At 41.8% G+C, this 27,486-nt stretch overlaps 1 protein-coding gene across 1 annotated transcript in view; it reads right to left on the bottom strand.

Moving 5' to 3' along the window:
- Positions 1–24,100, bottom strand: part of SLC4A5 (solute carrier family 4 member 5) — a 108,829-nt gene extending 84,729 nt beyond the window's left edge. The window contains exons 1-4 of the mRNA XM_087436553.1: positions 24,045–24,100; positions 22,986–23,047; positions 16,956–17,020; positions 6,272–6,352 (exon numbers count right to left, since the gene is read on the bottom strand). Coding sequence (XP_087292679.1) covers positions 6,272–6,350 — 79 coding nt within the window. The 5' untranslated portion in view covers positions 6,351–6,352; positions 16,956–17,020; positions 22,986–23,047; positions 24,045–24,100. The remainder of the gene's footprint in view (positions 1–6,271; positions 6,353–16,955; positions 17,021–22,985; positions 23,048–24,044) is intronic.
- Between the last annotated feature and the right edge of the window lie 3,386 nt (positions 24,101–27,486).

Below are 27,486 nucleotides of genomic sequence, written 5' to 3'. Positions count from 1 at the left end.
TAGCTGTGGGCTTGTCATACACGGCCTTTGTTATGTTGAGGTGCGTTCCCTTTATACCTGGTTTGTTGAGAGTTTTGATCGTGAATGGATGCTGGATTTCGTCAAATGGGTTTTCTGCATCTATTGAGATAATCACATGATTTTTATCCTTTTAATGAGATATATCACATTGATTGACTTGCTGATGTTGAACCACGCTTGCATCCCTGAAATAAATCCTACTTGATCATAGTGTATGATCCTTTTAATGTAATGTTGCATTTGGTTTCCTAAAAAATTTTTTTTAAGATTTTTGCTCATCAGGCATATCGGCCTGTAATTTTCTTTTCTTGGAGTGCCCTGATCTGGTTTTAGTATCAGGGTAATGCTGGTCTAGTAAATGAGTTTGGAAGTGTTCCCTTTTCTTCTATTTTTTCAAAGAGTTTGAGAAGCATTGGTATTAATTCTTGTTTAAATGTTTGGTAGAATTCGCCAGTGAAGTCATCTGGTCCTGGACTGTTGTTTGTTGGGAGCTTTTGTTTTGTTTTGTTTTGCTGGGAAAGATTCACCTGGAGCTAACGCTTCCTATCTCTCTTTTTTTTTTCCTCCCTGAAGCCCCAGTACATAGCCGTATATTCTAGTTGCAAGTCCTTCTAGTTCTTCTATGTGAGCCGCTGCCACAGCATGGCTACTGACAGATGAGTGGTGTGTGGCTCCGCGCCCAGGAACTGAACCCGGGCCACCAAAGTGGAGTGTGCCAAACTTGAACCACTAGGCCATTAGGACTGGCTCTGGGAGGTTTCTGATTACTGACTCAATCTCCTTGCTAGTAATTGATCTGTTCGGATTTTCTGTTTCTTCATGAATCAGAAGAAATTGGTCAGTTATATGTTTCTAGGAATTTATCCATTTCTTCTAGGTTTTCCAATTTGTTGGTATATAATTGTTTATAATAATCTCTTATGATACTTTGTGTTTGTGTGGTATCGATTGTAATGTCTCCTCTTTCATTTCTAATTTTATTTATTTAAGTCTTCTCTCTTTATTTCTTGGTTAGTCTAGCTAAAGCTTTGTCTATTTTGTTTATCTTTTCTATTGTCTTTTTCATTTCTATTTCATTTATTTCTGCTCTGATCTTTGTTATTTCCTTTTTTCTACTAACTTTGAGCTTAGTTTGTTCTTTTTCTAGTTCCTTGAGGTGTAAAGATAGGCTATTTATTTGAGCTCTTTCTTTTTTCTTAATGTAGGCATTTATTGCTATGAATAGTAGCCCCTATTTCTTTTTCTCCCTACAGCCCCAGTACATAGTTGCATATTCTAGTTGTAAGAACTTCTAGTTCTTCTATGTGAGCCACTGCTACAGCATGGCTACTGACAGATGAGTGGTGTGGTTCCACGCCCAGGAACCAAACCTGGGCCACCGAAGTGGAGTGTGCTGAACTTTAACCACTAGGCCATCAGGGCTGGCTCATTCCCTATTATTAATAATTTGCATTAGTGTGGTACATTTGTTACAATTAGTGACCAATATTGATACATTATTATTAACTATAGTCTATAGTTTACATTAAGATTCACTCAGTGTTGTATAGTTCTACGGACTTTGACAAATGCTTAATGACATGCATCTACCACTACTGTATCATACAGAATAGTTTTACCACCTTAAAAATTCCCTATGCTTCACCTATTCATCCATCCCCTCCCTCCTGTAGAACCTCTTTTTACTGTCTATAATTTTGCCTTTTCCAAAATGTCATATAATTAGAATCATACAGTATGTAGATTTTTCACACTGGCTCTTTCAATTAGCAATATGTATTTAAATTTTCTCCATATCTTTCGTGGCTTGATAGCTCATTTTGTTTTTATGTCCGAATAATATTCCATTGTATGGATGTATCATGGTTTGTTTATCTGTTCCTCTGTTGAAGGACATCTTGGCTGCTTCCAGTTTTGGATGATTATTAATAGAGCAGCTACAAACATTCATGTACACTTTTCTGTGTGGACATAATTTTCAACTCAATTGGGTAAATACTTAGGAGCATTATTGCTGAATTGTATGGTAAGACTATGTTTAGCTTTGTAAGAATCTGCCAAACTGTCTTCCAAAGTGGTTATACCATTTTCATTCCCACCAGCAGTGCATGCATATTCCTGTTGTGTTGCATCCTCATCAGCATTTGGTATTGTCAGTTTTTTGGATTTTAGCCATTGTAATGGGTGTGTAGTTGATCTCACTGTTATTTTAATTTACAATTCCTTAATGAGATATTATGTCAAGCATATTTTCATATGCTTATTTACCATCTGTATATCTTCTTTGGTGAGGTGTCTGTCAGATCTTTTACCCATGTTTTAATTGGATTGTTTATTGCTGAGTCTTGAGTTCTTTGTATATTTTGGGATACATCCTTTATCAGATATATCTTTTGGAAATATTTTCTTCTAGTCTGTGGCTTGCCTTTTCTTTGTCTTAACAGTGTCTTTCACAGAGCAGAAGTTTTTAATTTTAATAGAATGCAACTTATCAATTATTTATTTCATGGGTCATGACTTTGATGTATCTCAAAACTCATTGCCAAACCTAAGGTCATCTAGATTTTCTCCTATTTTATCCTCTAGAAGTTTTATAGTTTTGCATTTTACATTTAGGTTTAAGATCTATTTTGAGTTAATTTTTGTAAAATGTGTAAGGGCTGTGTCTAGATTCTTCTTTTTATTTATTTATTTTTTTGCATATGAATATTTATTTGTTCCAGCAAGACTTGTTGAAAAGACTGTCTTTCCTCCATTAAATTGCCTTTGCTTCTTTGTCAAAGATCAACTGGCTATATTTGTATGGTTTCTTTTCTGGGCTCTCTATTTTGTTCCATTGATCAACTTGTCTATTCTTTTGCCAATATCATGCTCTCTTGATTATTGTAGGTTTATAGCAAGTCTTGAAGTGGAGTAGTGTTAGTCCTCCAATTTGTTCTTCTTCAGTATTGTGCTGCCTATTCTCAGTCTTCTGTTTTTCTATATAAATTTTAAAATCAATTTATCAGTAACCAAAAAAAAAAAATAACTTGCAGGGATCTTGATTGAGATTGTGTTGAATCCTTAGATCAAGTTGGGGAGAACTGACATCTTAACAATATTCAATCTTCCAATCCATGAACATAGAATATCTCTCTATTTACTTAGATCTTTGATTTCTTTCATCAGTCTTATGGTTTTTCTTATAAAGATCCTGTATATATTTTGTTAGATTTATGCCTAAGTATTTTTTGTGCTCATACAAATGGCAATATGTTTTTAGTTTCAAATTCCAGTTGCTAGTACATAGGAAAGCAATTAACTTTTGTATATTAATCTTGTGTGCTGAAACCTTACTATAATTGCTTATCAGTTCCAGGAGTTTTTGTTGTTGTTGTTGATTCTTTGGGGTTTTCTACACAGATGATCATGTCATCTGCAAACAAAGATAGTTTTATTTCTTCCTTCCCAATCTACATAGCTTTTATTTCCTTTTCTTGTCTTATTGCATCAGCTAGGATTTCCAATATAATATTGAAAGGAACAGTGAGAGGGGACATCCTTGCCTTGTTCCTGATCTTACTGGGAAAGCTTCTAGTTTCCCACCATTAAGTATAATGTTAGCTGTGATTTTTTTTATAGATGTTCTTTATCAAGTGGAGGAAGTTTACTCTCTATTCCTAGTTTACAGAGAGTTTATTATGAATGGGTGTGGATTTTGCCAAATGCTTTTCCAGCATCTATTGATATGATCATGTGATTTTTCTTTTTTAGCCTGTTGATGTGATGGGTTACATTAATCAATTTTCACACAGTGACCCAGCCTTGAATACCTGGAACAAATTTCATTTGGTTATGGTGTATAATTCTTTTTTCAGGTTGTTCAGCTTTTTCATTGTTGTGAGGGTGGGAGTGATGACTTTGAAGCTCTCTACATGTCAAAGTGGAAACTGGAAGTCTTGGTTGTCATTTTTAATTGTTACAACTCTTTCTTTTATAAATTTCTGTTAGTTTAGTTTCTGGGTGGACTTCTTTTGGTTAATTCTACAATGCATAGTGATGACTACTGACCCCAACAGTATCTTTGATTTATAATTTTTTGATATCAAGTCTCTAACTTGAATCATCCACCTGCTGAATACTAAATGCTATTCCTCTTTTGGACCTTTACACTTTGTTTTCTTTTCTTTTTTTCTCCTTTCTGAAGAGAAATGAGAATGAGTGGAGTAAATGAGTGGGAAGATCTTTTGTTCTGCTTAAATGGACTTTAAAACTGTTTAAGAACCACTGGTTTAGAATAAATTTGAGTCTGGAATTCCAGGGTGATATTTTCCCAAGGGCAGGCTGCCCAACAAATTTTGATAATTTTAACTTTTTTTTTTTTGGTGAGGAAGATTGTCCCTGAGCTAACATTTGTGCCAATCTTCCTCTATTTTGTATGTGGGTTGCCTCCACAGCATGGCTTGGTGAGTGGTGTAGGTCCACGCCTAGGATCCGAACCCGTGAACCCAGGGCCACCAGAGTGGAGCACACGAGCTTAACCACTACACCACTGGGCCAGCCCCATTTATTACTATTTTTTTAAGCCCAAGAATGGCAACTGAAAGCTGAAAGACTGTGGCAGAATGGGAAGTTAGACTTTGTGTTCTTACACCAAGATCTACATTTACTTGATTTTTTTTCCCTGGAGAGGAAGGGCTGACTCTTGGCTCAAATTACTGACATGCAGATATTAGATGCCTGGGCATTCATTGACTGTGGATATCACACAGAAACCATATCAAGCTGAACCTTGGAGAAGGATGTCCAAGCCTCTTAGAGATATGTTGAGTGTCTGTGTGAGTCATTCCTAGGCACTGGAGAGTCAGATTACTGGGACATTAGTGTCCAAATCTCTTTAGAGCCCCAGCTCACCCCTACTCACCCTACTGCTTGCTCTTCTGGACCCCCAGTCTCTCTTGGGTATAACAAGGAATGTGAGGTGGAGATTTTTATGAAGCACAGCCTCGCTTCCCAGTGGACCAGTATCAGAATGACTGGTGCTCCTCCTTCCTTCTCACTTCTTCCTCCAACATGTTGTGACTTCCCCTGCTCTACTACATCTCTTAAGCAAGCTGTAATTCGAGGTAAGTCATGGACACCAACATTTAGAGGTAAGAAGTTCTACTCTGAGGGATTAGCATACTTGGGTCTTTCAATGAGGAGTTCCTATTCTCTACCAGGAATGGAAATGGGAAGCAGCTGACACGTCAGAAAGTCCTCCAAGAGTCAGCAGCCCTGGGTGCTCCCCGGCTAGTTCTTCACTTGCTCTATGGCCATGCACATCTGCCTCTCTGGGACTCAGTGTCCTCATCTGTAATGTGGAAATTAAAATCCTTTCTCTGGTTTTTGAGAAGACAGAATGGGATGGTGTATGGGAACATGATTATGAAAATTGTAAAGGGCTATACACATGAAGAATATCCTTATTAAAGAAGTCAGAGAAGATGGCTGTCAGGGAAATATTTTACTGTCTGCCCTGGATCTAACTTGTCCCATTTTTTTCCAGGCTTCCATCATAATCATCAGTGTTGCTATGTATCTGGTGAACTGTGGGGAATGACTAGCCCTCCCCCAACCTCCCTTCTTAGCTCTGCAGGACCTCTCCTCTCACCATGAACATCTTACAGTTTGGATCAGGACAATTGAAGTTCTCCTAGGAACTCCTCACTGCATTTCTCTCCATCAACAGGCTGGGAGTGTCTCTACACATTCCGCAGCTCAGTGAGCATCCAGCAGGGCGGCGAGATTAGTATCTCCCTCCAAGTGGGGCTGGGGTACTGGCAGGGCAGAAGCCTGTCTGGTTGCCTCTTCATAAGCCCTGTGGCTGCTCCTCTGTAGAGTTTAGGATACTTAGGGCCTCTGAGTCAGCAATTCTGGAGCAATAGATACCTCTACTCAACACCCTCTTGCAGTGGTTTTAACTGAGCTGCCATTTTTAGAATCTATAAAATGCTGATGTTTGGCATTTAGTATGGTTTGTAGATCTTGTAAAATTAGATGAGCTTAATTTTGTGTTGGGGAAGCCATGCCCTAATCCATATAAGTAAAGTGCCAGTTTCATGTCTCCAGCCTGACCACGTGGTCCCTTTAAGACACAGTGAAGACTGGTCGCACTGATCTAGAGCAGACACTGAGTGAGTCAGGGAAAGGGACCAGCTCTCCAGATTCCCCAGCTGGAAAGGGACATAAGGATATTCAAGGAATTCTCAAGTTCTCAAGGTGACCTTACCTTCCTGATCCTGACATCTCCTCCTGTAGTTAGCGGGATCCAGTGTCCCTACTCCAGCCCTCTCCTCCTCCATTTTCATGACTATAAAGTAAAAGATGAACACAGCCTCAAAATGTATACGACACAAAAAGGTAGGATTTCAAAGAGAAAGGGTCAAATCCACACCCATAGTGGGAGACCTTAATGCAGATAAAAAAAATTAAGGCAAAAGAACGTACAAACAAATTGAAGAGGCTCAAATATATACACTTATGTGTGCATATATATATATATATATATCCCTGACTAATAGAGAACACACCTCTTTTTCAAGTACAAATGGAACATTTCAAAGAGAGTACATATTCTAGGTCACAGAAAAGCCCTAGTGAATTTCAAAGCATTTGTATCATACTTCTATAGTAAATATATATTTATTTATATATTTGGAAAGTAAAAATAATTTCTAATCATGGATTTAACAGGAAACCACATGGAAATGATTAAATATTTAGAAATCAACAATTACAACTACTACATATTGAAACTTGTGGGACGCAACACACTTAGAGGGAACTGGAAGGAAAGAAGGAGGGAGGGAGAGAGGAAAGAAGGAGGAAAATAAATGTGATGAGCATTCAACTAAAGAACCTAGAAAAAGAACAAGAGAGAAAATCCAAAGAAAGTAGAAGGATATAAATATAAAAGATAACAGCAAAAAATAATGAAATAGGGGCTGGCCCAGTGGCATAGTGGTTAAGTTCTTGTGCTCCGCTTCAGCGGCCCAGGGTTCACAGGTTCAGATCCCAGGCACAGACCCATGCACCACGTATCGAGCCATGCTGTGGTGGCGTCCCATATAAAGTAGAGGAAGATGGGCATGGATGTTAGCCCAGGGCCAATCTTCCTCAGCAAAAAGAGGAGGATTGGCTACAGATGTTAGCTCAGGGCTAATCTTCCTCATCAAAAAAAAAAAAAAAGAAAGAAAGAAATGGAAAACAATCAAGCATCGAGATGGTTAATAAACCCAAAAGGCACGTATTTGAAAAGATTATTAAAATAGGCAAAAGATACAAGACTAACCAAGAAGAAAAGAGAATATTCATAAGTAAACAACATGAATGAAAAAGGGACATAACTAAAAATACAGTAGAGAATTTAAAAATTTTAAGCAAATGCCATGGAAAACTTTATGCCAATACATTATGACTTAGATAATAATAATAGCTACCGTTGCAATGTGCCAGGTGCTATTTTAAATGCTCTGCATGTGTGACTGAATTGAATCTGCTCAACACCCTATGAGATAAGTAACATTATTATTGTCATTTTACAGATGAGAAAACTGAGGCACCAAGAGCTTAACTGACTGCCCAAATGAGGAACAGAGATTCAAACCCAGACAGTCTGTTTCTTTTTTTTTTTTTTTTAAAGATTTTATTTATTTATTTTTCCCCCTTAAAGCCCCAGTAGATAGTTGTACATCATAGCTGCACATCCTTCTAGTTGCTGTATGTGGGACGCGGCCTCAGCATGGCCGGAGAAGTGGTGCGTCGGTGCGCGCCCGGGATCCGAACCTGGGCCGCCAGCAGCAGAGCGTGAGCACTTAACCAGTAAGCCATGGGGCCGGCCCCAGACAGTCTGTTTCTAGAACTATAACTCTTGGCCATAAGGCTAATACATGGATACTTTATTAGAAAAATAATAAAAATGATGAAAATTGATGTTCAAAGAACTAGAAAACCTGAATTAACTAACAACCACTAATTGAAATGGTTATGGGAAAGGCATCCCAATCAGTCAGATATTGATAATTATTGAAGCTGGTTTATAGGTTCAAAAGGATCATAGTATTATTTTTTCTATTTTTGTTATGTTTGAAAATTTTCTATAATGAAAAGAAAAATAAAAAACCAGGAGCAGATAGTTTTTTAAGAATGTCTTATCTGGACCTTCAAAGATTAGATAGTCTCTAACATACAAAGTGGTTCTCAAAAGTAGAAAAAGAGGAAATTGGAGCCAGTAGGTACTTCTGAAGACCAGGATACAGCGTAGGGCTGAAAACAGGTGAGTTGGTTGAATATCTCCCTAAGGAGTCCATTAAACCACCAGATCTCTCTTCTAGGCTCCAGTCTCCTAGAATGTGCTCCCAACCCCAGAAGATGGAGGGGTCAACCCAGAGGCCCCTGGATAGCTGAAGGCAAGAAGGAGTCATTTCACTGGGGCACGGGGAGGGGAAGCAGATTTAAGTAAACGCAGTTACTCAGCCCTCTGCCTGCTCAGCTCCTAGAACGCTAACAAATCTTATGCACTCCAAGCAGGAGACTGCAGGACTTACAGATTCTGACATTTTGGGGACCTCTAACAAAATGGCAAGGGCTCCACCCAACTGCCCACTGTGAGTCTATCATTCAACTAGTCCAGCCTGTCAAACAGCTGTTTGGCAGCTCCATCTCAAATATAATGGCCAGCCAGGAATCTCCAGGATGAGAGAGACCAAAACAAACAGGAAAAGAGGAAGTCCAAGGAAACAGGAGCAATGTAGACAGTCAAAGAGCATTAAAAAACTACGCAATTAACATCTTCAAGTAGAAAAGGAAAGATACTGTATTCACGACAAAAAAAAAAAAAAAGCAGAATGTTATAAACATGGAACGAACTTTTAAAGAATAAGAAAGAATTCTTGGAAATTAAAGCTTTGTTAGAAGAAAATTTTCAATAAAAGAGTTGGAACATGAAGTTGAAAACAATATGTCAGATAATAGAGCACAAAGAACTTTTTTAAAGAGTAGGAAAAAGACAAGGAAATCAAAAGATCAATCCAGGGGGTCCAACATCAAATAACAGGAGATCCGGGAAGAGAGATCAGGAAAAACGGTAGAGAGGAAATTGTCAAGGAAATGACACAAGAACACTGCCCAGAACTGAAGGATTTGAATCTCCTGATTGAAAGGGCCTGCTGAGATCTCAGAAATACGAATTTTTAAAAAAGAATCCACTCCAAGTCACATTATCATGAAGGGTTAGAATATTACGTATAAAGACAAGACTTTAAAAGCTTCCAGAATAAGAAAATAAGTCACCTGCAAAGAATCATACATGAGAACTTCTGTCAGATTTCTGAATAGCCACCATGGAAGCTACAAAACAATGGAGTCACGCCTCCAAAAGTGAGAAAAAAATTAATTCCAACCTAGAATTCCAGTCCTAACCAAGCTGTCAGTCAAATGTGAGGGTAAAATAAGGGCATTTTCAGACATGAAATGTCTCAAAAATTCACCTCCTGTGCACCTTTTCTCAGGAAGTGATTGAAGAAAGAACTCCAGCAAGATGAAGGAGCATCTCAGAAAGAAATATGGCATCTGGGAAATGGCATTTACCATAAAAGATTGGCACAAGGAGGCCCTAGGAGCAGCAGCCCAGAGAGCAACAGGTGCATCTTAGAGCAGGCTCTGGACAGGATATCTCCAAGAAAAAACTTGACCTCATCAATTATCTGGATGTGTTTGACTATTGTGAGAGGATACCAAGATTCTATCAAGAATAAAGAGTCTGAAGAAAGGAAAAGTAATCCTGGTAAACTACATAACTCAAATGTGAACGATATTTATATAGTCACAATAAATGAAAATGAATGCTAATTTTACCAAAAATTGTGGTATAAGCAGGGTTGGTATTCCACCAACATGCACTGGTATGGCTGCTGTTTGTGGTTGGTGTCCATTCTCAGTAGTCAGGTATCCATTCTGATTGGTCTGTGTCAACGCCATACTGGTTGTTAAATATTTTGAATATCCCCTCTGGATGTAACTATTTGGAGAGAACGGGGAGATATATGGGAGGAGTGTGTAAGACATCTGTGGAGGACACTGCTAGCTACCTGCCTGATGTCCATCCCCTTTCTGCTCTGATTTTGTTTAGGGCAGCAATGTGGCCAACTAAAAATAATCACTTTCCCCAGATGCCCTTCAGCAATCTCTGGCTAAAGAGATATAGGAGAAAAAACCTGGTAAGAGATTCCCTTCCTGGATAAAGCCTCTGCAGAAGAAAGCCCCTTCATTTTCCCTTCTTCTTCCTTCCTGGATAGGGTTGCCAGATTTAGCAAATAAAATTCTGTTTTCCCAGGTAAATTTGAATTTCATATACACAACAAAGAATTTTTAGTATAAGTGTGTCCCATGCAATATTTGGGACATACTTATACTTAAAAAGTATTCATTGTCTATCTAAAACTCAAATTTTACTGGGAAAACTGTATTTTATCTGGCAACACTCTCTCTGGAGCTTGCATATGATGCCAGGAAGTGCAGCAGGCTTCTGGTCATCATGGGAATGAAGGCCACATGCTAACTTTGGATACAAGGGGAAGAAGGAGCCTGCGTCCTTAATGTCTTCACTGAGCCACACTACCAGCGCTGGACAGCCCACACCTGGGCTTCTCGTTATGGGAAATAATTAAACCACTTATTTGTTTAAACTACTATAGTTAACTTTTCTGTTACTCAAAACCAGACTTGAGTCATATGACAAAAGACTTTGGGAAAGTAAGTATGGTATTTACTGGGCAAATAAGATTGGATTCTGTTAGTAAGGAAAATAGAGAGAAAAAGCATCGAGCAGTCATCTAGCAGTGTCTGCTACACTTTGTAGCATCCATTCCCTCTTCTTCTTGCCTATTTATATAAGGCCATTTTGTTCATGTGGAGACAGGAGGCCCTTGATTGCTGTAGACCCCTTCCCCAACCCCAAGCGTGAATTGTGATCTGTCTAAACCCTTCATGGTAATCTTATGGCCCTTGGCCAGTAACTGATCCTAGGAGTAGTCATGAGACCCTATCAAGCCAATGAGATTTAAATGGAAGCCCACTGGGTAGGGCTTCCAGGAAAGCTTTTATTTTCCTAATAAAAAGTGACAGACACAGCTGGGATGCACATTTTGTACTTTACTCTCCCCCCTTTCCTGTATAGATCTTGGACATGAGGCTTCTAGATGAAGCAGCCATCTTGCAACAATGATGTGACAAGTATGAAAACCAAAGGCACAGGCTAAGAACAAAAGTAGAAGACTAGAACTAACGTGGGTTCCTGATAACATCACTGAGCCCCAGACTGCTTATCTCTGTGCTTCCTGTTATGTGGGGGGGAAAAATCTACTTGATAGTAAACTGCTAGTCAAGTTTTATGTTACTTTTAGCTGAAGGCCTTCCTAACTGCTACATAACGGAATACTATAGGGAGTTCAAATGAATGAACTAGATCTCTATGTACCAATGTATATAAATCTCAAAAACATAATCAGTAAAAAAAGCAAGTTGTAAAAAGATACAAATAAAATGATATTATTTATATAAAACTTTAATACACAGAAAACACTACCAATATTGTTTATTGCTACATTTATAAGTAATAGAAGCATAAAATCATGCAGGAGAATGAGACCTCTGGGGAGAGGTAACATTTAATTGTGATGTTCTAGCTGTATCTTTGATATTTTGGATAAATATAGATATGAAGCAAATATGATAAAATATTAACATCTGTTAGTTCTGGACAGTGATATATGAATGTCTGTCATTCTACAAGTTTGAAATATTTTATTATTAAAAATTAAAAATTATTTTAAGAAATAAGAGAACTAATGACATAACACTGACATAGAAGTCTCTGATAAAATGGGCCTAGTATTCTTCACAAAGAATGATTGGAGGGAAAAATCCTCACACTTCGATATGTGATTATGAAATTTTAGAACACTAAATGTGAAGAAAAGAAAGATCCTAAAACCGTCTAGAGTGAAAGAAACAGGAACAGGTCACCTATAAATGAATAAAAATCAGATTATCAGAAGACTTCTCATCAGCAACTTGGATAACAGAAATGATGAGGCAACACCTGTGCAATTCTGAGGGAGAATGATTTCCAGCCTCACATTCTGTACCCAACCAAACTACCAATCAAGAGCAAGGGTAGAAGACAGATTTGGACATGCAAGAAATCATTTTACTTTTCTCTCATAACTTCCTAGGAGGTTATTTAAGTATGTTATCACCATGAACCAAGAAGAGGAAGACAATGGGATCCAGGAGAGAGCAGAGCCAACCAGAATAACAAAGGGAGGTCTCTACATGACAGCTGTGCTATGGCCCTGGGGAGCAATCAGCCTCAAAAGAGCTAAAAATGAGGTTTCAGAAGGAGCCACCCAAGGAAAAGATGAAATGCAAGAGTTCTGATACACTCCTTGAGAATTTGGAATAACTTAAGAGAGTGACCAAGACAGAAACTGCAAAGAAAAAGAAAGGCAATTAGAAACGCCAGTGAAAAATTAAAACTGCAAGAAATAAAATGTGATCATGTTACATAATCAGAAGAGTATAAAGACTGATTTTGTGTGTGTGTGTGAGGAAGACTAGCCCTGAGCTAACATCCATGCCAATCCTCCTCTTTTTGCTGAGGAAGATTGGCCCTGGGCTAACATCCATGCCCATCTTCCTCTACTTTATATGGGACGCTGCCAAGCATGGCTTGACAAGCGGTGCGTTGGTGCATGCGCAGGACCGAACTTGGGAACCCCGGGCCGAACCCAGGCCGCCAAGCGAAGCTTGCGCTTAACTGCTGCACCACCGGATCGGCCCCCTATAAACAATGATTTTTGAATTAACTCGAAACAGTGATGATATGTCTTCATTGGGAAGATGAAGAAGAGGCAATGGGTAAGGTGTAAGATAGTTAAATATTCACCTGTAGGTGGCTAATTTCTAACTCTGATAAGTAGAAGGAGATACATATATATATAATAATAATTATTATTAGAGGGGTGTAGGTAACCAACAGAAAAAGCTAAAAGAATTCCAACTGGTTGTCTTTGGGAAGTGGAACTGTCAGGTGTGTGGAAAGGATGGAGTTTTCAGTTGCTTTTTGGTATAAGCTCTTACATGTGTTACTTGATTTTTAAATTATAGTCATATATTATTTTTATTTTAAACATTTTAAGGCAAATAATTTAATATGACATGTGCTCCCACTTGACGTGATAATTGTATCCCTTGAAAATCCATGGTTAAGTCTGTTTATTCAAAGTGTGGGGCCGCCCTGTGGCGTAGCGGTTAAGTGCACGCGCACTCCATTGCTGGTGGCCTGGGTTCAGATCCCGGGCACGCACTGACGCACCGCTTGTCAGGCCATGCTGTGGCAGTGTCCCACATAAAGTGGAGGAAGATGGGCACCGATGTTAGCTCAGGGCCAGTCTTCCTCAGCAAAAAGAGGAGGATTGGCATGGATGTTAGCTCAGGGCTGATCTTCCTCACACACACACAAAAAAAGTGAAATCATGTTTAAAATATTCGGGACAACTACAAAACAAAGAACATTTAAGACAGTGGTTCTCAAACTTAAGCACACATCAGAGTGACCTGGAGGGCTTGTTAAAACCGAGTATTGCTGGGCTCCGCCCCAGACTTTCTAATTTCATAGAGCTGAGTGGAGCCTGAGAGTTTTCATTTCCAACAAATTTCCAGTTGATGCTGCCATTGCTGATCCAGGGACCACACTTTGAGAACCACTATTTTAAGGAAATAAATACATTTTCTATTAAATTGAATCGCCACACACAGAATTTGCTTCATGTGAGCTTCACAAACCTAACATCACATCTTTTCATTCAAACTGGGTATTGTGAACTGGTAAGCTTAGCAAGAACACACTGGTAGCTTGAACAGGCTAGTGATTTTTTGAGAGCTGATATCTTCCTCCTCTGGTATGGCCATGGTGAGGAGTACAGAGAAGCTGAGTAACAGATTCTCTTACCAATAGAGAACCGCCTCCAAATGGGTTAGGTGGGACTGACTCCACCTCTCCCCAACCGCACATGGGAAAGGCCATGTGACCCCATCTGGCCAATCAAACACTCCCCATTCCCCCACCACAGAGATTGGTTCAGGGATGATCCCACGCCCAAAGCTGGGCCAATCAGAATTCTTCCCAGGATATTTCCACTTGATCCATCCAAAAACACTGCCTCCCTCTGGCTCTGACTCGGGCTCTCGCTCTGGTTGTGAAGCTGATAAGCTCGGGAGCTACTATCTTGCCTGCCACTTGGAGAGAAGTATTGGAGGAAAGTAGAGAAACAGAGTACTGATAACACTAATCCCTTGAATCAGTGAATTCTGAACTGGCCTTCTCAGTTGTGTTGAGCTGATAATTCACTTTCTTTTTTCTCATGTTTGAGTTAGGTTTCTGACACTTGTAGTTGACAGTTCTTGACTAATACAAATGAAATGGAGTTTTCGGCATGTTTTAAAAATGAGTTCTATCGTATTTGAAATACTATGGATTTTCAGATTGGAAACCAAACAAAAGTGAATAAAAAATGATGATACAGATGCAAAAAGAGATGAAAACTCCACTAAACCTTAGAATGACGGAGCTGTAATGTGGCTCATATTCAGGGAGATGTACACCTCCTGGTTCTGCACTAGTTGAGACCATTCTTTCCTCATCTCCTCTGTGCTGAGTCCCACCTCCTCACAAACAGAGAGAAGCTCCCTTCCAGGAGTGTGCAGAAATAGAAGCACCCAGGCTGCCCCAGATCATACTCAAAGGAAGCCATCCATTTGAAGTAGAACGTTGGCCATATGGAAAGCATTTAGATTAATTATTGCTTTGATCGGCAGCTGCAGGGCCCATCATAAAAATTCCCAGTCACGACCTAACCCATGAAACAGAATTTCTGTCTCTAGCATTTCACATAATGTATAGTGATTGAATGTCAGGTATTTTGCTTTCATAATCTCATTTAATCTTGACTAAAATTCAGTGCATAATTTTTACCTCCATTTTACAGATAAGGAAATGGAGATTCAGGGAATTACGTAATTTTTCCTGTGTCAAGGAGCCAGGCATGGCAAAGCCAAGACTAGAATTGAATTATCTCTGATTCCCAGACCCAAGGAAGGAAGGAAGGGAGACAGGAGGGGAGGCAGCAAAGGAAGAAGGAGGAAGAAGAGGAAAGAAAGATCTGAAGATGTGGGAGATAGAGGGAGTCTGGTGTGGGTTTCCAAGTTCCAGGCCCTTCCTGAGGTCTAGCCGAATTCCATCCACAAGACCTCCCAATGGCCTGATAATGAACTCTTTTCTCTTCAGCTAGTTTCAGTTGGTTTGAGTTACTTGCATCCAAAGAGTATTAGCCAGTACAACCATCCACTACAATATGTTGCCAAAGGAACAGTGTTAATAACACACCAGCCTCTGGCGTGTAGCAAATGACAAAACTTGTATTGGCAGTTTTTCCTCCACCAGCTGCTCCACTGCCCAACCAGCTCACCATCATTGTCCCATCCATCTTTAGACCCCTTAAGGGCCCCATTCCACTTTACTGCCCCTGCTACCAGCCTGGAATCACATTTGAGATCCCTGAGAATCCAAACCCTACTGACAAAATTAATGCCCTAAGCCTGCAAGGCTAAGGACCAGATAGGCGTACCAGGGAACAGTCACTCAGGGCCCCTGCCCAAGCAGCCTTCATATCCACTGCAGCAAGGAGCTAGTGACACAGCCAGCCTTATGAATGGACAGCACATTTGACCAACAAAACCCTGGTGATTAAATCACCTGCCATTTAAGCCTCCCACCCCATCCACAGGGGTACATCAATTCAGTCAACAAATCCACTTTGTTCCAGATATTTGCACTAGACACTGGAAACAAACAGAACAAGATAGTTTAATTATTAGGGAAGAAGGGAAAAATATGGCAATAAATCTTCAAAAATAGACTTCCATGTCTCTGGAAGAAAACTAACTAGAAAAAAGTTTGTGCCACATTCATCGGTCAGCCTTTGGGGAGCTTTTCCTCCCACTCCATCTTTTAAGCCATTTGACATTATTGAATGGGACCAGCCCAACATGGTATCCAGTGAACCCCTCTCATAGCCCAAAGTATTTCAGAAAAAGACCTCCCCAGGGGCTCATCTGGGATTATTTTGTGAACTGAATTGACAAGAATGACATGGGGTCATACTGGGCTTTAAGAGAAAGGCCACGGGTCCAGTTGATGGTTTATCCATTGCCTCTGGGCCCTGCAGACCCCACCCACGCATGCCCCAGGAGAAAAAAACCAAACAAACAAACAAACAAAATATCCTAAGCAAACTACCAGTAACAAAGCCAGGTACCACATCCAAAGGAAAGTGTAATGAAAGCAGGCCAGCCATTATTCAGTTTCTATCCCAAAATGTTACATGAACAGATGTAATCTATTTTCCCACAGTTTTGTGGGGAAGAGGTAAGTCTCAGGGTTTTTGCTTACTTCATAAATATTTCAGCCAGTCTTGTAATTTGGCAAAGACAATAGAAATTTATGTGCCTAGAAGAAAAAGATTCTCAGTTCCATCAGATGAGAACAAAAAAGAACTAACTCACCAGGATGTCCAAGAGAATGAGTCTCTTGTCATTTCTGATAATTTGGTGTGAGGTTTTGTGCCCCAAACCAGTGAACTCAAGGCACCAGCGAGGCTAAAACAGTATAATTTTTTAAGGAAAGGCAAATGTTCAACGCTCATTTGCAAGATTTATCCAGCTTTCAGAGTATTCTCCATCTCAGTGTGTGAGAATCTTCCTCTTAAATACTCTGTGCTCATCCTGTAAAGCACATTTTCCCTTATCTGCATAGCTTTGTCTACCATCTCTGAAGCTCCAAGCTGCAAACTTACCTTCACGCTCTTAGCACTGGAAACCACGATCCGAATCTCAGGAAGGCCAGTCACTCGCTCTGTGGCTGTTGGGTGGCAAGAAGGACACCCTGTGATTTCCAGGCTGAACAGTATTTGGGGCATTGGAGATTGACTAGTGGGGCTCATTGGCAGCCAGCCCTGTGACCAGGGTGGGGGAAGGGACACTCCTGCAGGATGAGGGACCGATGCCTGGTTGGCTGACAGACCAGGGTAGTGCAGGGTCTGAACAGGGCTAGCCACAATCATAGGCAGACGTCTTTGCTCTAAATTTCTTGGATTTTAGCTTGCTGATCTTTTTATGGCAGTGATATGTTTCAGCCTGGGATTTTGAAATGCTAGTTTATCTCTTGGCAAGGTTTCTATCCCAGATCCTTTTTGGATTCTGTCTTGGAGGGATGTTAGAGCTGGAGGTCTAAAAGACCTTAGAGATGATCCTGCCCCATCGCAAGGTTACCTATTTTACAAACAGGTGGCAGCACCTCCAGGAGCCTGCAAAGGCCTGAGTCTGGTGTTATATACTGGGTTGACTCTGGCTGGCTGGCAAAATTATAGCTCATTTGAATATCTTTAGGTTATTAGAGCTTTGAGGACTGCTGAGATGCCAATAATGGATCTTATCATATAGCAAGTACCTAAATCTGCAGCTGTCAGATTAGGGCATGGCTTAGGAATTGTGGCAGTTTGTACTTGTTGTCAACATATGTATAAACATATGTACTTATGTTTATGTATCTTTATCACAATCTTCATCAAATACTCCAAGATGATCTTTTGGGGGGGACCAGGGACATCATAAGCTGGAGAGATCTTTGATCTCAAAGATCTTGAAGACTTCTTGAGACCAGAGCCATGTGAGTAGCCTTCTAGTTCATGTCTGCCTCTCCACCCAGGTGGTCTCTGCCGGCTGCCTGCTAACAAAAGGGAGGAGGTAGTAATGAGATGGAGGAAAAGGTAGAGGTGAAAGTGTAGGTGGAACGGTAGAAGTGGCGATATGGTAGTTGGGCATAAATGGAGGTGGTGAAGGTATAGATGGAAGTGATGAGGTGTAGATGGAGGTGGTGGAGGTATAGATGGAGGTGGTGGAGGTGTCAACAGAAGTGGTAGAGGTGTAGATGAAGGTGGTGGTGGTGTAGATGGAGGTGATGATGTGTAGATAGAGGTGATGAGGTGTAGACGGAAGGCATGGAGGTGTAGATGGAGGTGATGAGGTGTAGATGGATGTGGTGGTGGTGTAGACGGAGGTGGTGGAGGTGTAGACAGAGGTTGTGGAGGTGTAGATGAAGCTGGTGGTGGTTTATATGGAGGTGATGAGGTATAGATGGAGGTGATGAGGTGTAGACAGAGGTGAGAGAGGTGTAGAGGCAGGTGGTGGAGATGTAGATGGAGATGATGAGGTGTAGATGGAGGTGGTGGAGGTGTAGACGGAGGTGGTGGAGGTGTAGACAGAGGTGGTGGAGGTGATAAGGTGTAGATGGAGGTGATGAGGTGTAGATGGAGGTGATGAGGTGTAGACAGAGGTGGTGGAGGCGTAGATGGAGGTGGTGGAGGCAGTGGTGGTAATGCAGGAAGGGGTGAGAAGACCTGAATGATGGAGTAGGAGATTCTTGTTGCTGACTTTAGGCTGATGACCCTGGATGAACCTGATCTGCTGTGATTACAAGTGTGAAATGGTAAAGCTTTGACATTAGGAGTCTGGAGAACCTTATTTTGTCCCCAGAGCTGTGTGACCTTGAGATAATCACTTCACCTCTCTGGGCTTCAGTCTTCTTGGAGCAGAGTTTGCACTTAATAAATGGTGTCTTGTTCTCGGGAACTGATCTGTCTCCCTCCAAGCACTTGACCCTTGTCTACAAAGTAGGAGCTTCTGTCGTTTCGGAAGTCTTGAGAAGAGTACTGTCCACTCACCTCTCTACCTCCTCACTCCCTCCTACCTAGTGGATGATGAGTGGCTCTTGTGTTTGGTAAATTTGGGAGAAAAAAATGGGCATGTGCCATGACTTAGATCCTTTTGAGAACTGCCTGCCCCAGGGAAGGCCCGAGCTGCCCTCCTCCCCTCCTCTCTGCACAGTAAACTTCCCTGAGAAAGTGCTTGCCCTGCAGGTAGGGGGTCTTCCAGTGCTGGGTAGATAAGTTTGATTCTGGCGGAAAGAACTGGGAAGCCTAATTGTGGTTGTACATTCTAAAACAAATTCTCCAATCAGCTTTATCTGTTACAAGGTTATTTTAATTTCTAGCCATTTGACTCCTGTATTTTATTTCTCATTTGATTCCGAGTAAAGAGGGATTCCAAGCAGAGAGGGAAAGATTGTGAACAAGCATCGTCCTCGAATTGCGGTGCTGATGAATTAACGGAAGAGCCTGCATGGAGTTGAGTGCACTAAATGGTCTCTAAGTTTCCTTCAAGCTCTAACATCCTGTGATTCTATGAGTCTGCGTCTCTGGAGCAGAACAAACAAATATTCATGGAGCTGGGCTGAAAGTTGAGACTCTTAGGGGTCAGCTTCCTAATCTCTGACTCTCTTCCTGCTTTTCAACCCGATGAAGATTTCTAGTCTTCAAATATCTTTCTCTTCTCCCCCTCCACCAGCCCCTCATGGCTTCATTTACTCCTCACTCTGGTCTGGACCCCATGATGAATCCCTTCACTCCTCCCTCATTGATACCCATAAGCTCTTGTTCCTGCCCTGCCAATCTCTTGGTCTAAATCAGCCCATCCATTAACGTTCTCCTCCCGCACTAAGCTCTCTTTCACCTCTGGAGAAAGCCTTTCTTCAGGGGATGAGAAAAAAGACAACACATCGAGTGGCAGAGGGGTGTGTGTGTGTTTATGTGTGATTGAAAGACAGAATGGGGAGGGGGAGAGAGACCTAGCCCCATGATGTCTATGGCCAACTCCATCCCTGCATTTCCTCACAGTTTAGTTTTGTGAGCCAAAAACTGTTGAAGGAAGATCTGGCCACCTCTTCTCTCTCCACTCCCTTCCCTCTGGCCTTTTTCCACCTTGCTGCCAAGGAGACTGGTTCACCCAGCTGGCTTTAAGCACTGGGATAAATGCTTGGGGGCTTTCAATTCTTCCTCAACAGCAGACTGGTATCAGCTGAGATCCACACACTGGCTTAGGGGAAAGGGAAAAGATTGGACCCAGTGGTTCTCAGTCAGAGGTGTGTTCCCCCCAGGGACATTTGGCACTATCTGGAGACATTTTTGGGAGGAGAGTACTACTGGCCTCTAGTGAGTAGAGGCTAGGGAGGGTTGGTAACACCCTACGATGCGCGAGACACCCCCCACAACAAAGAATCAGCTGGCCCCAACCGGCAACAGTGCCGAGCTCAAGAAATCCTGGATAGACCGTTCAGCCCCTCTGGTTCTAGGCTCTAGGCTGCCTCTAACCCAAGAGAAGAGAGCACTCCACATGGGCCCCTCAATCATGGGCTCTACAAAGAGGGAGGAGGGGCAAAGACTCAGGAGTTTGCAGCCTTGGACCTCTGTGTCTCCATCTCCTTTAGAGACCTGGCGGACAGGGATGGCTACTCACAGGGAGAGATTCCCTTCCATCTCCTGGCCAAATGCCATCTGAATCCCACCTGGGTTTAACATACGGCCAGGTTCAGGCAGGTTTGACACAGGGCCCTGGCATGAGGGACAAAGTTCCATGAAGACAGAATGAGCTTCCTACCTGGAGAGGCCTGCCAAGTTCAGCCCCTTGTGTTGGTGGGAATGAGGATTCATTTGGGGGCCCCAGCAGGCTTATCTAGAACTTTTATCCACAAGAAATTCCCCATGAGCTGGGCAAGACTCACTCCAGTATGCATAATTTTTGGCTCTCAGATTGTTTGTGCTAAGTTTTGGCGGGTGGTACAAGACTAGCTGCCCCAGATTCTTGTCGACTTTAGCTGCCCTTGAACTGTAGCCAGGGTTGAGGAGGGAACATGCTGTGATGGTGTCAAGACCATACAGGAGGACAAAAAAAGATGAGTGAGATCTTAAAGGGAAGCTGAGAAACCCAAAGAGGCCAGGCCCACGTTATGCAGTGGATGGCTCCTCTCCCTTCCCCATCTCCATCTACCGCCTGATCACTGCTGTGGCCTGTGGCCAGCAACAGCGTAGACCTCGGCTCATTCTGTACTAGCCACACTGCACATCTCACATTTCCTCTAATACCTCAAGCTCATTCCCACCTCAGGACCTTTGCACTTACTGTTTCCCCAACCTTCAGCATGACTTGCTCCCTCATGTATTCAGCTTTCTGGTCAAATGTCATCTACCCAAGAAGGCCATGCCAGACCAGCCCATCTAAAATGTTCCTTTCTAGTCCTTAACTCTGCCTTAATTGTCTGTATGGCATTTCTATCCAAAACCATATTGTGTGTGTGTTTTTTAATTCATTTATTGTCTGTTCCTCTATTATGGCAGAGACTTTGTCTTACTGTTGTATCCTTGATACCTAAAACAGAGGCTTGTAAATGGTTGGGTTCAAATCCTGGCTTCACTAACTGTGGGATCTTGGGCAAGTTACCTATCTTTTTTTTTTTTTTTTGCTTCAATTTCCTCAGCTGAAAAATGGGAATAATAATCTACCTCAAGGGTTGTTATGAGAACTGACTGAACGAAAATATATAAAATTTTAGGTCAATGTCTGACCCACAGGAAATAATCAGTGTTAACTAGTAATATCATTATAATTATTACACTCCCAGGAAGCTCATGACACGTCTGTTCTGAGGAGGTAGGGAGTGGTATTCCTTGCTGTTAGCAGGAATGGAGCAGTCATTGTACTTCTCCAGGAACCAAGATCCCTTTGCAGGCCCTGAACCATGGTCCTTTTCTCTCCCCAGCACCTGCTCTCTGCTGGGGCTGACCTGAGGCCCCAGGTGGAGGCTAGCAAAAGCTGACTGTTAGGGACTACAGATGATCTATTTCACAGAGAAAAATGAGGCTTTACTGGATGGCAGTCCCTTTACTTAAGTGAGCCAGACTCCCAAGGCAGCGAGCTTGGCCCTTGACAAAGCAGCCACTGGGGCCATTGTCTAGCAAATGTGATTGGGAATCATTGAGGCCGCAGAGGAACTGCCGGTACCTGGGAATTCATCCCTCAGACAGGCTCTGGGAGGGACCCAGAGAAAGCCCATACCTTCCCTCCCCCAGGCTACACTTCCTGAGCCAGGGGACAGTGCTCTGGCGCCTCGGCCAGCCTGAGCAAGCCTGGAAAGCCACTGGTCACCTCGTTTCCTGTCAGAGTGTATGTCTCTGTGTGGGTCAAGTAATCTTCATATTGTCAGCCTAAAATGAGAGGGTATGGAAAGCCACTCCTCTGGGGGCATCTAGTGGGTGATTCATTAACAAGAACCTGGGGACAGTGACACTCTCTGATTAAAAGATATAATGGGGAAAAAGATTTCATTTTCAATAGTGACAAAACTTCTAAAACATCTAGAAATAAACTTGTCTAGAAATGCACGTCTTATATGAAAATGTATGACAACATTTTGCTAAGAAACATAAAAGAAGGTGCCATATTCCTGGATGGGAAAACTGAATAGGGCAAATATGTTAAATATTCAGAAACTTATATACAATTTAAATACAATTCCAACAGCATTTTGGATGAGAATGACCAAAAAATCATGACTAAAATATTAACTTAGAATTTATTGACCTTTTACTATGTGCCAGGATCTGGGCTGAGAGCTTCACACACGTGACCTCAGTTAATCCTCACAGTGACCCCATGAGGCCGTTAGTATTTACGAAGGTCAGGACTGGGCAAGGGATGAGCAGATCACGTGACTTTGGGCAAGTTACTTATAATCCTGAAACTCAGTTTCCTCATCTACAAAATGGGAATAATTGTACCTATCTCACAGGTTTGTGGTCAGGATTAAGTGAGCGAATATACATTAAACATTTAGAATAGTGCTTGGCAAGTGCCAGCACTCAATTAACATGAACTACCATTATCCTCCTTTACAGAGGAGGAGCCTGGAGCTCTGAGAGGATACAGTAACTTACCCAAGTTCACACAGCTGGCGAATGGCTGACCTGGCCTGGGGGGTGGGGGTAGTGGGTCTTTCCTAAAAGACATAGAAAATGATGAAATCATAATAGTTAAAAAAACAGGAAGCACACCTTATATAACACATTTATATATACCTTGCAAAATAATGTTCTGAAAAATTAGCCAATGCCTCCTCCAGCCTATTTTCTTTACCTCCTTTCCCTTCCCCCATTCAAATAGCCAGACCATTCCATGTTTTGCCTCAGGGAGGGTATGTGAAAGCAGAATATAGATGAAAGGAACCTCTTCCTTTAGGGGAATAGAAAAGACTCTTGGCCTAGACGTAGACTCAAGCATGGGAGAGGACGGTAGTGAGAAAGATCAAGGCTGTCCCCAACCCCTCATCCAAGGTGGCATGAAGACATGGAGAGAGACTCTGAGCTCCACAATGACCTGCAGGTACCAAGGAACAAGGAATACATGGGACAAGGACAGATGACATCAAGTGTAGGTCCCTAAGAACCCTGCTCCCCACCCAACTCTAGCCCCAAAATGGAAACCATGAAGGAAATTCAGAACCGACATAGATTAAGTGTCAGCACCTTTTTAAAATGGGGGCTCAAAATACAGATGGAGAGTTTTAGAAAATAAACTAATGTTTCTTACACACTTGAGTATAGGGGCTAAAACTGGTATTCCAAAGGATAGACTTTTTAAGAAAATAGTGTTGGAGAAATGCGCTGTTAAAAAAAATCTCATTTAGATGAGAAGCTCGGGCGGTAGACAATGGCAGCAATTTAATCATTTGTTGGACTCAGTGCATTTATCTCTGCCCTGAAATTAAATGATTGCTCCTTAAGACTAGGGTTGAACTTGCATCCCAATTTGCCTTGGACAGTCCCCATCTGCCCTGTTGTCTCAGCCTCATTATTAGTAGCGCCCCTTTCATTCTCAAAGGGTTCCAGTTTGGGCAATAAGGTATGTGGTTACCCTGCTTATGATTTAAGAATGAGACTAATCCCACGGGTGGGCCAACTCTGAGCAATATTTATATAACTTAAAAATGCACATACCTTTGGGTGGCAGCAATTCTTCGTATGGAAGGTTGTCTTAGAGATATACTCCCACCTGTGGGCAAAGACATATGCATGGTTTAGGGCAGTTACTCACATTCCTGCACTTATGTCACAGGGTGATCAATTAAACGATATAATACCTGGAAAAGATGTTAAAGAGGGCCTGGAAGGTGGTAAATGCTCAGTAAATGCTGGCTGTTATTGTTCATGGCAGCAAAACAATGGAAACAACCCAAGTGTCCATCAATAAGAGACTGATAGAAAAAAGTTTTTTCTGTACATTGGAAAGCCATGAAGCTCTTAAATAGAATGAGAATGCTCTTTAAACTGTGCTATGGAATGATCTGTTAGAAATATTGTTAAATGGGAAAAAAGCAAAGTATAAAAGAATGCTTATGGTTCGCCACCATTTGTACGTGGGGTGTGCATTTGGATGCACAGTCTCTCCAGGGAAGAAGACACAAGAAACTGGTTACAATAATTATTCCTGGGAGGGGAACAGAGAGGCAGGGACTCGGGCCAATGTGTAACCTCTTGTACCTTTTATATTGTCCACCATAGGGATGTACTCTCTATTAAAAAACAAATAAATTCCACTTCTGGGTATATATCCAAAAGAATTGAAAGCCAGGACTCAAACAGGTACTTGTATGCCCATGTTCATAGTAGCATGTCTCACAATAGCCAAAAGGTGGAGACAACCCAAATGTTCATGGATTAATGAATGGATAAACAAAATGTGGCATATCCATACAATGGAATATTATTCAGCCCTAAAAAGGAAGGAAATTCTGATACATGCTACAATGTGGATAAACCTTGAGGACATTATGCTCAGTGAAATAAGCCAGTCACAAAAAGACAAATAGTATATGATTCCACTTATACGAAGTACCTAGAATAGCCAAATTCATAGAGACAGAAACTAGAATAGTGGTTATCTGGGGCTAGGAGGAAGGAGGAACAGGGAGTTAGTGTTCAATGGGTACAGAGTTTCAGCTGGGGTTGATGAAAAAGTTCTGGAGATGGAAGGTGGTAATGGTTGTAACAACAATGTGAACATACTTAATGCCATTGAATTGTATACTCAAACATGGTTAAAATGGTAAATTTTATGTTATGTTATTTTATCACAAAAAACAATTAAATAATTTTAATAATAAAAATAGTTCTTTTTTACTTTGATTGGAGTTATATTAAATCAATTATAAGGAGCCCTATTCTATGAGCCACAACAAAGAAGAGCCCTATCCAAAAAAGGACTCTTGGTCTCCAAATCCTGGCATTTTCCATACCAGGTGAACCTGCTCTGCTGATTGACTTTTGGGGGATTTGTGGCACAGAGCAGAGATAAAAGGCTGAACCAGGATCAGGGGATGAGGGCAGCTTCATCCAAGACAGTAAAGTAAAAGGAAGGGAAGGGATGATGGGTGGGGGCAGAAGCAGAGGAAATTTCCACATGACCACATAGACTCTCCAGGAGGAAGGAGGTGAGAGGTGGGAGTGTGGGGGGGGGGACTTGACTGGGGGTAGAAAGGTTGGCCTTCGAGGGGAATAACAGAGGGGTCAGACCAGGGATGTGTAAAAGAATCACCACATCCACCGAGGAGCCTGGTAAGGTGGAGATCACAGACGTGTAGAGAGAATTTTCCTACTCCTCTTACCTCTTCTCCTTCCCTAGGCAACAACCCTGAAGGGGCTGCAGATGCCAATAGCTAAATAAGTAAGGAAGAGTAGAAACCAGCACTCCCCATCCAGACCACCAACCACCACAGGCTTCTCTTCAGCAGCACCAAGCTGGGATGGGAAGAGGACTCAATTTTACATCGAGATTGAAGTTTGGATTATTACTGGGAAGGACATTATAATTATTGAAATGAGACTGAGACCAAGGGTGACCAGAACAGTCATGTGCCCTGTCTAAATTTCATCCAGGGGCAGAGCAAGATCTAGTCCTACAGAATAAATTTAAAAGAACATTAACAGGCAAAAATCAAGTTGCTTTCTGATTTTACCCCGAGTCATACTTGTTCAATGGAATAGTTACACAATATTATCTTCAGTTGTTAATTAAAATGTGCATATATCTTGCATCTCCCATTAGATTGGAAGCTCTCTGAGGCAAGAGCCCATGTGCTATTTATCCTCATATTGCCCCCACAGCCTAGCAAAGGGTCTTGCACGTCCCAGTAGGCACTGAAATGGCTGCCGACTGAACTGCTGACCAAGAGGGATTACCCAACATGAGGCAGCACCGGGCCATTACTGTGCTTACACAATGCCCAGCACAGAGCAGGTGAGTAACAAGACCTGGTTGAGCTGAATTCGAAGTCTGATATAAAATAACATTGCAGGTTGCCCAGACTTCAGGTAAAGGAGGGAGAGATGAAGTAGGTGTAGATGGTCATTTTCTGTTTCTCCATTAGGGCTACTTTTGTTCTGGATTAAGGAGAAGAAGGCTTGGGCCGGCCCCGTGGCTTAGCAGATAAGTGCACGCACTCCACTGCTGGCGGCCCGGGGTTTGGATCCCGGGCGCACACCCATGCACCGCTTGTCCGGCCATGCTGAGGCCGTGTCCCACATACAGCAACTAGAAGGATGTGCAGCTATGACATACAACTATCTACTTGGGCTTTGGGGGAAAAAATAAAATAAATTAAAAAAAAAATTTTTTTTTTAAAAAAAGAAGAAGGCTAAGACACAAGAGGAGGGTGTGGTCAGACCCAGCTTACAACCTATACTACCAGACGTGAGCATTGCAGTGCCTTACTAGGCCTCAAACCAAGCTGTATCCATTTTTGAGTAAGAGAATCTTAAAGGGCTCCTGTCCTCAAGATTACATAAAAATCATCCCAGTTATGTACTTCTGAGATAATATATTAGTAGAAGAAGCACAGAGCCCAACTCTTTAGATAGGGAAACAGATCTCAAGTAGCTCAAGAAGCAAACTTTTCTACAGATGAAGGTTGAGAAAAGGAAACCCAAGACCAGTTGATTCTGGTTTGGGGAATGGTAACATTGGAGAACACATTCCACCATCTGTTTCTCATGACAACATCACAGAAGTATCTCCTTTGTTGGCAGGGGCACCATCCCTGTTCACAGAGCAGGGAAGTAAAATGAGCATCTCCATTATTAAGTCTAAGTGCTTGATTACTGCTTCTCTGGAAGATGAACTTGATTGGCAGGCATTCAGTCAAACAACAAGCCACTTACTGAGTGCCTGCATTGGATGGGGAACGATGGCTCTCCTTAATCTGGTCCACCCAAAATAAGTTAGGGGGTGGGGAGGAGAAAGAGCATAGTTGGTAGGTTTTCAGGGTCCTCCTGAGAACATCCCTTTAGCTCATGAGCTAGCTTACAGCTCAGTTCCAAATCCCAGGATGCCTGCTTGGAGAGAAGGTAAAACATACTTTCTCAGGGACAGAGGCCCATAAAG

This window comes from Ceratotherium simum, chromosome 11, assembly GCF_057802395.1.
Source record: "Ceratotherium simum simum isolate JZ-2026a chromosome 11, ASM5780239v1, whole genome shotgun sequence".
Taxonomy (NCBI): domain Eukaryota; kingdom Metazoa; phylum Chordata; class Mammalia; order Perissodactyla; family Rhinocerotidae; genus Ceratotherium; species Ceratotherium simum.
The sequence above is the reverse complement of the archived record's forward strand: the minus strand, read 5'-3'. Positions and strand labels throughout refer to the sequence as shown.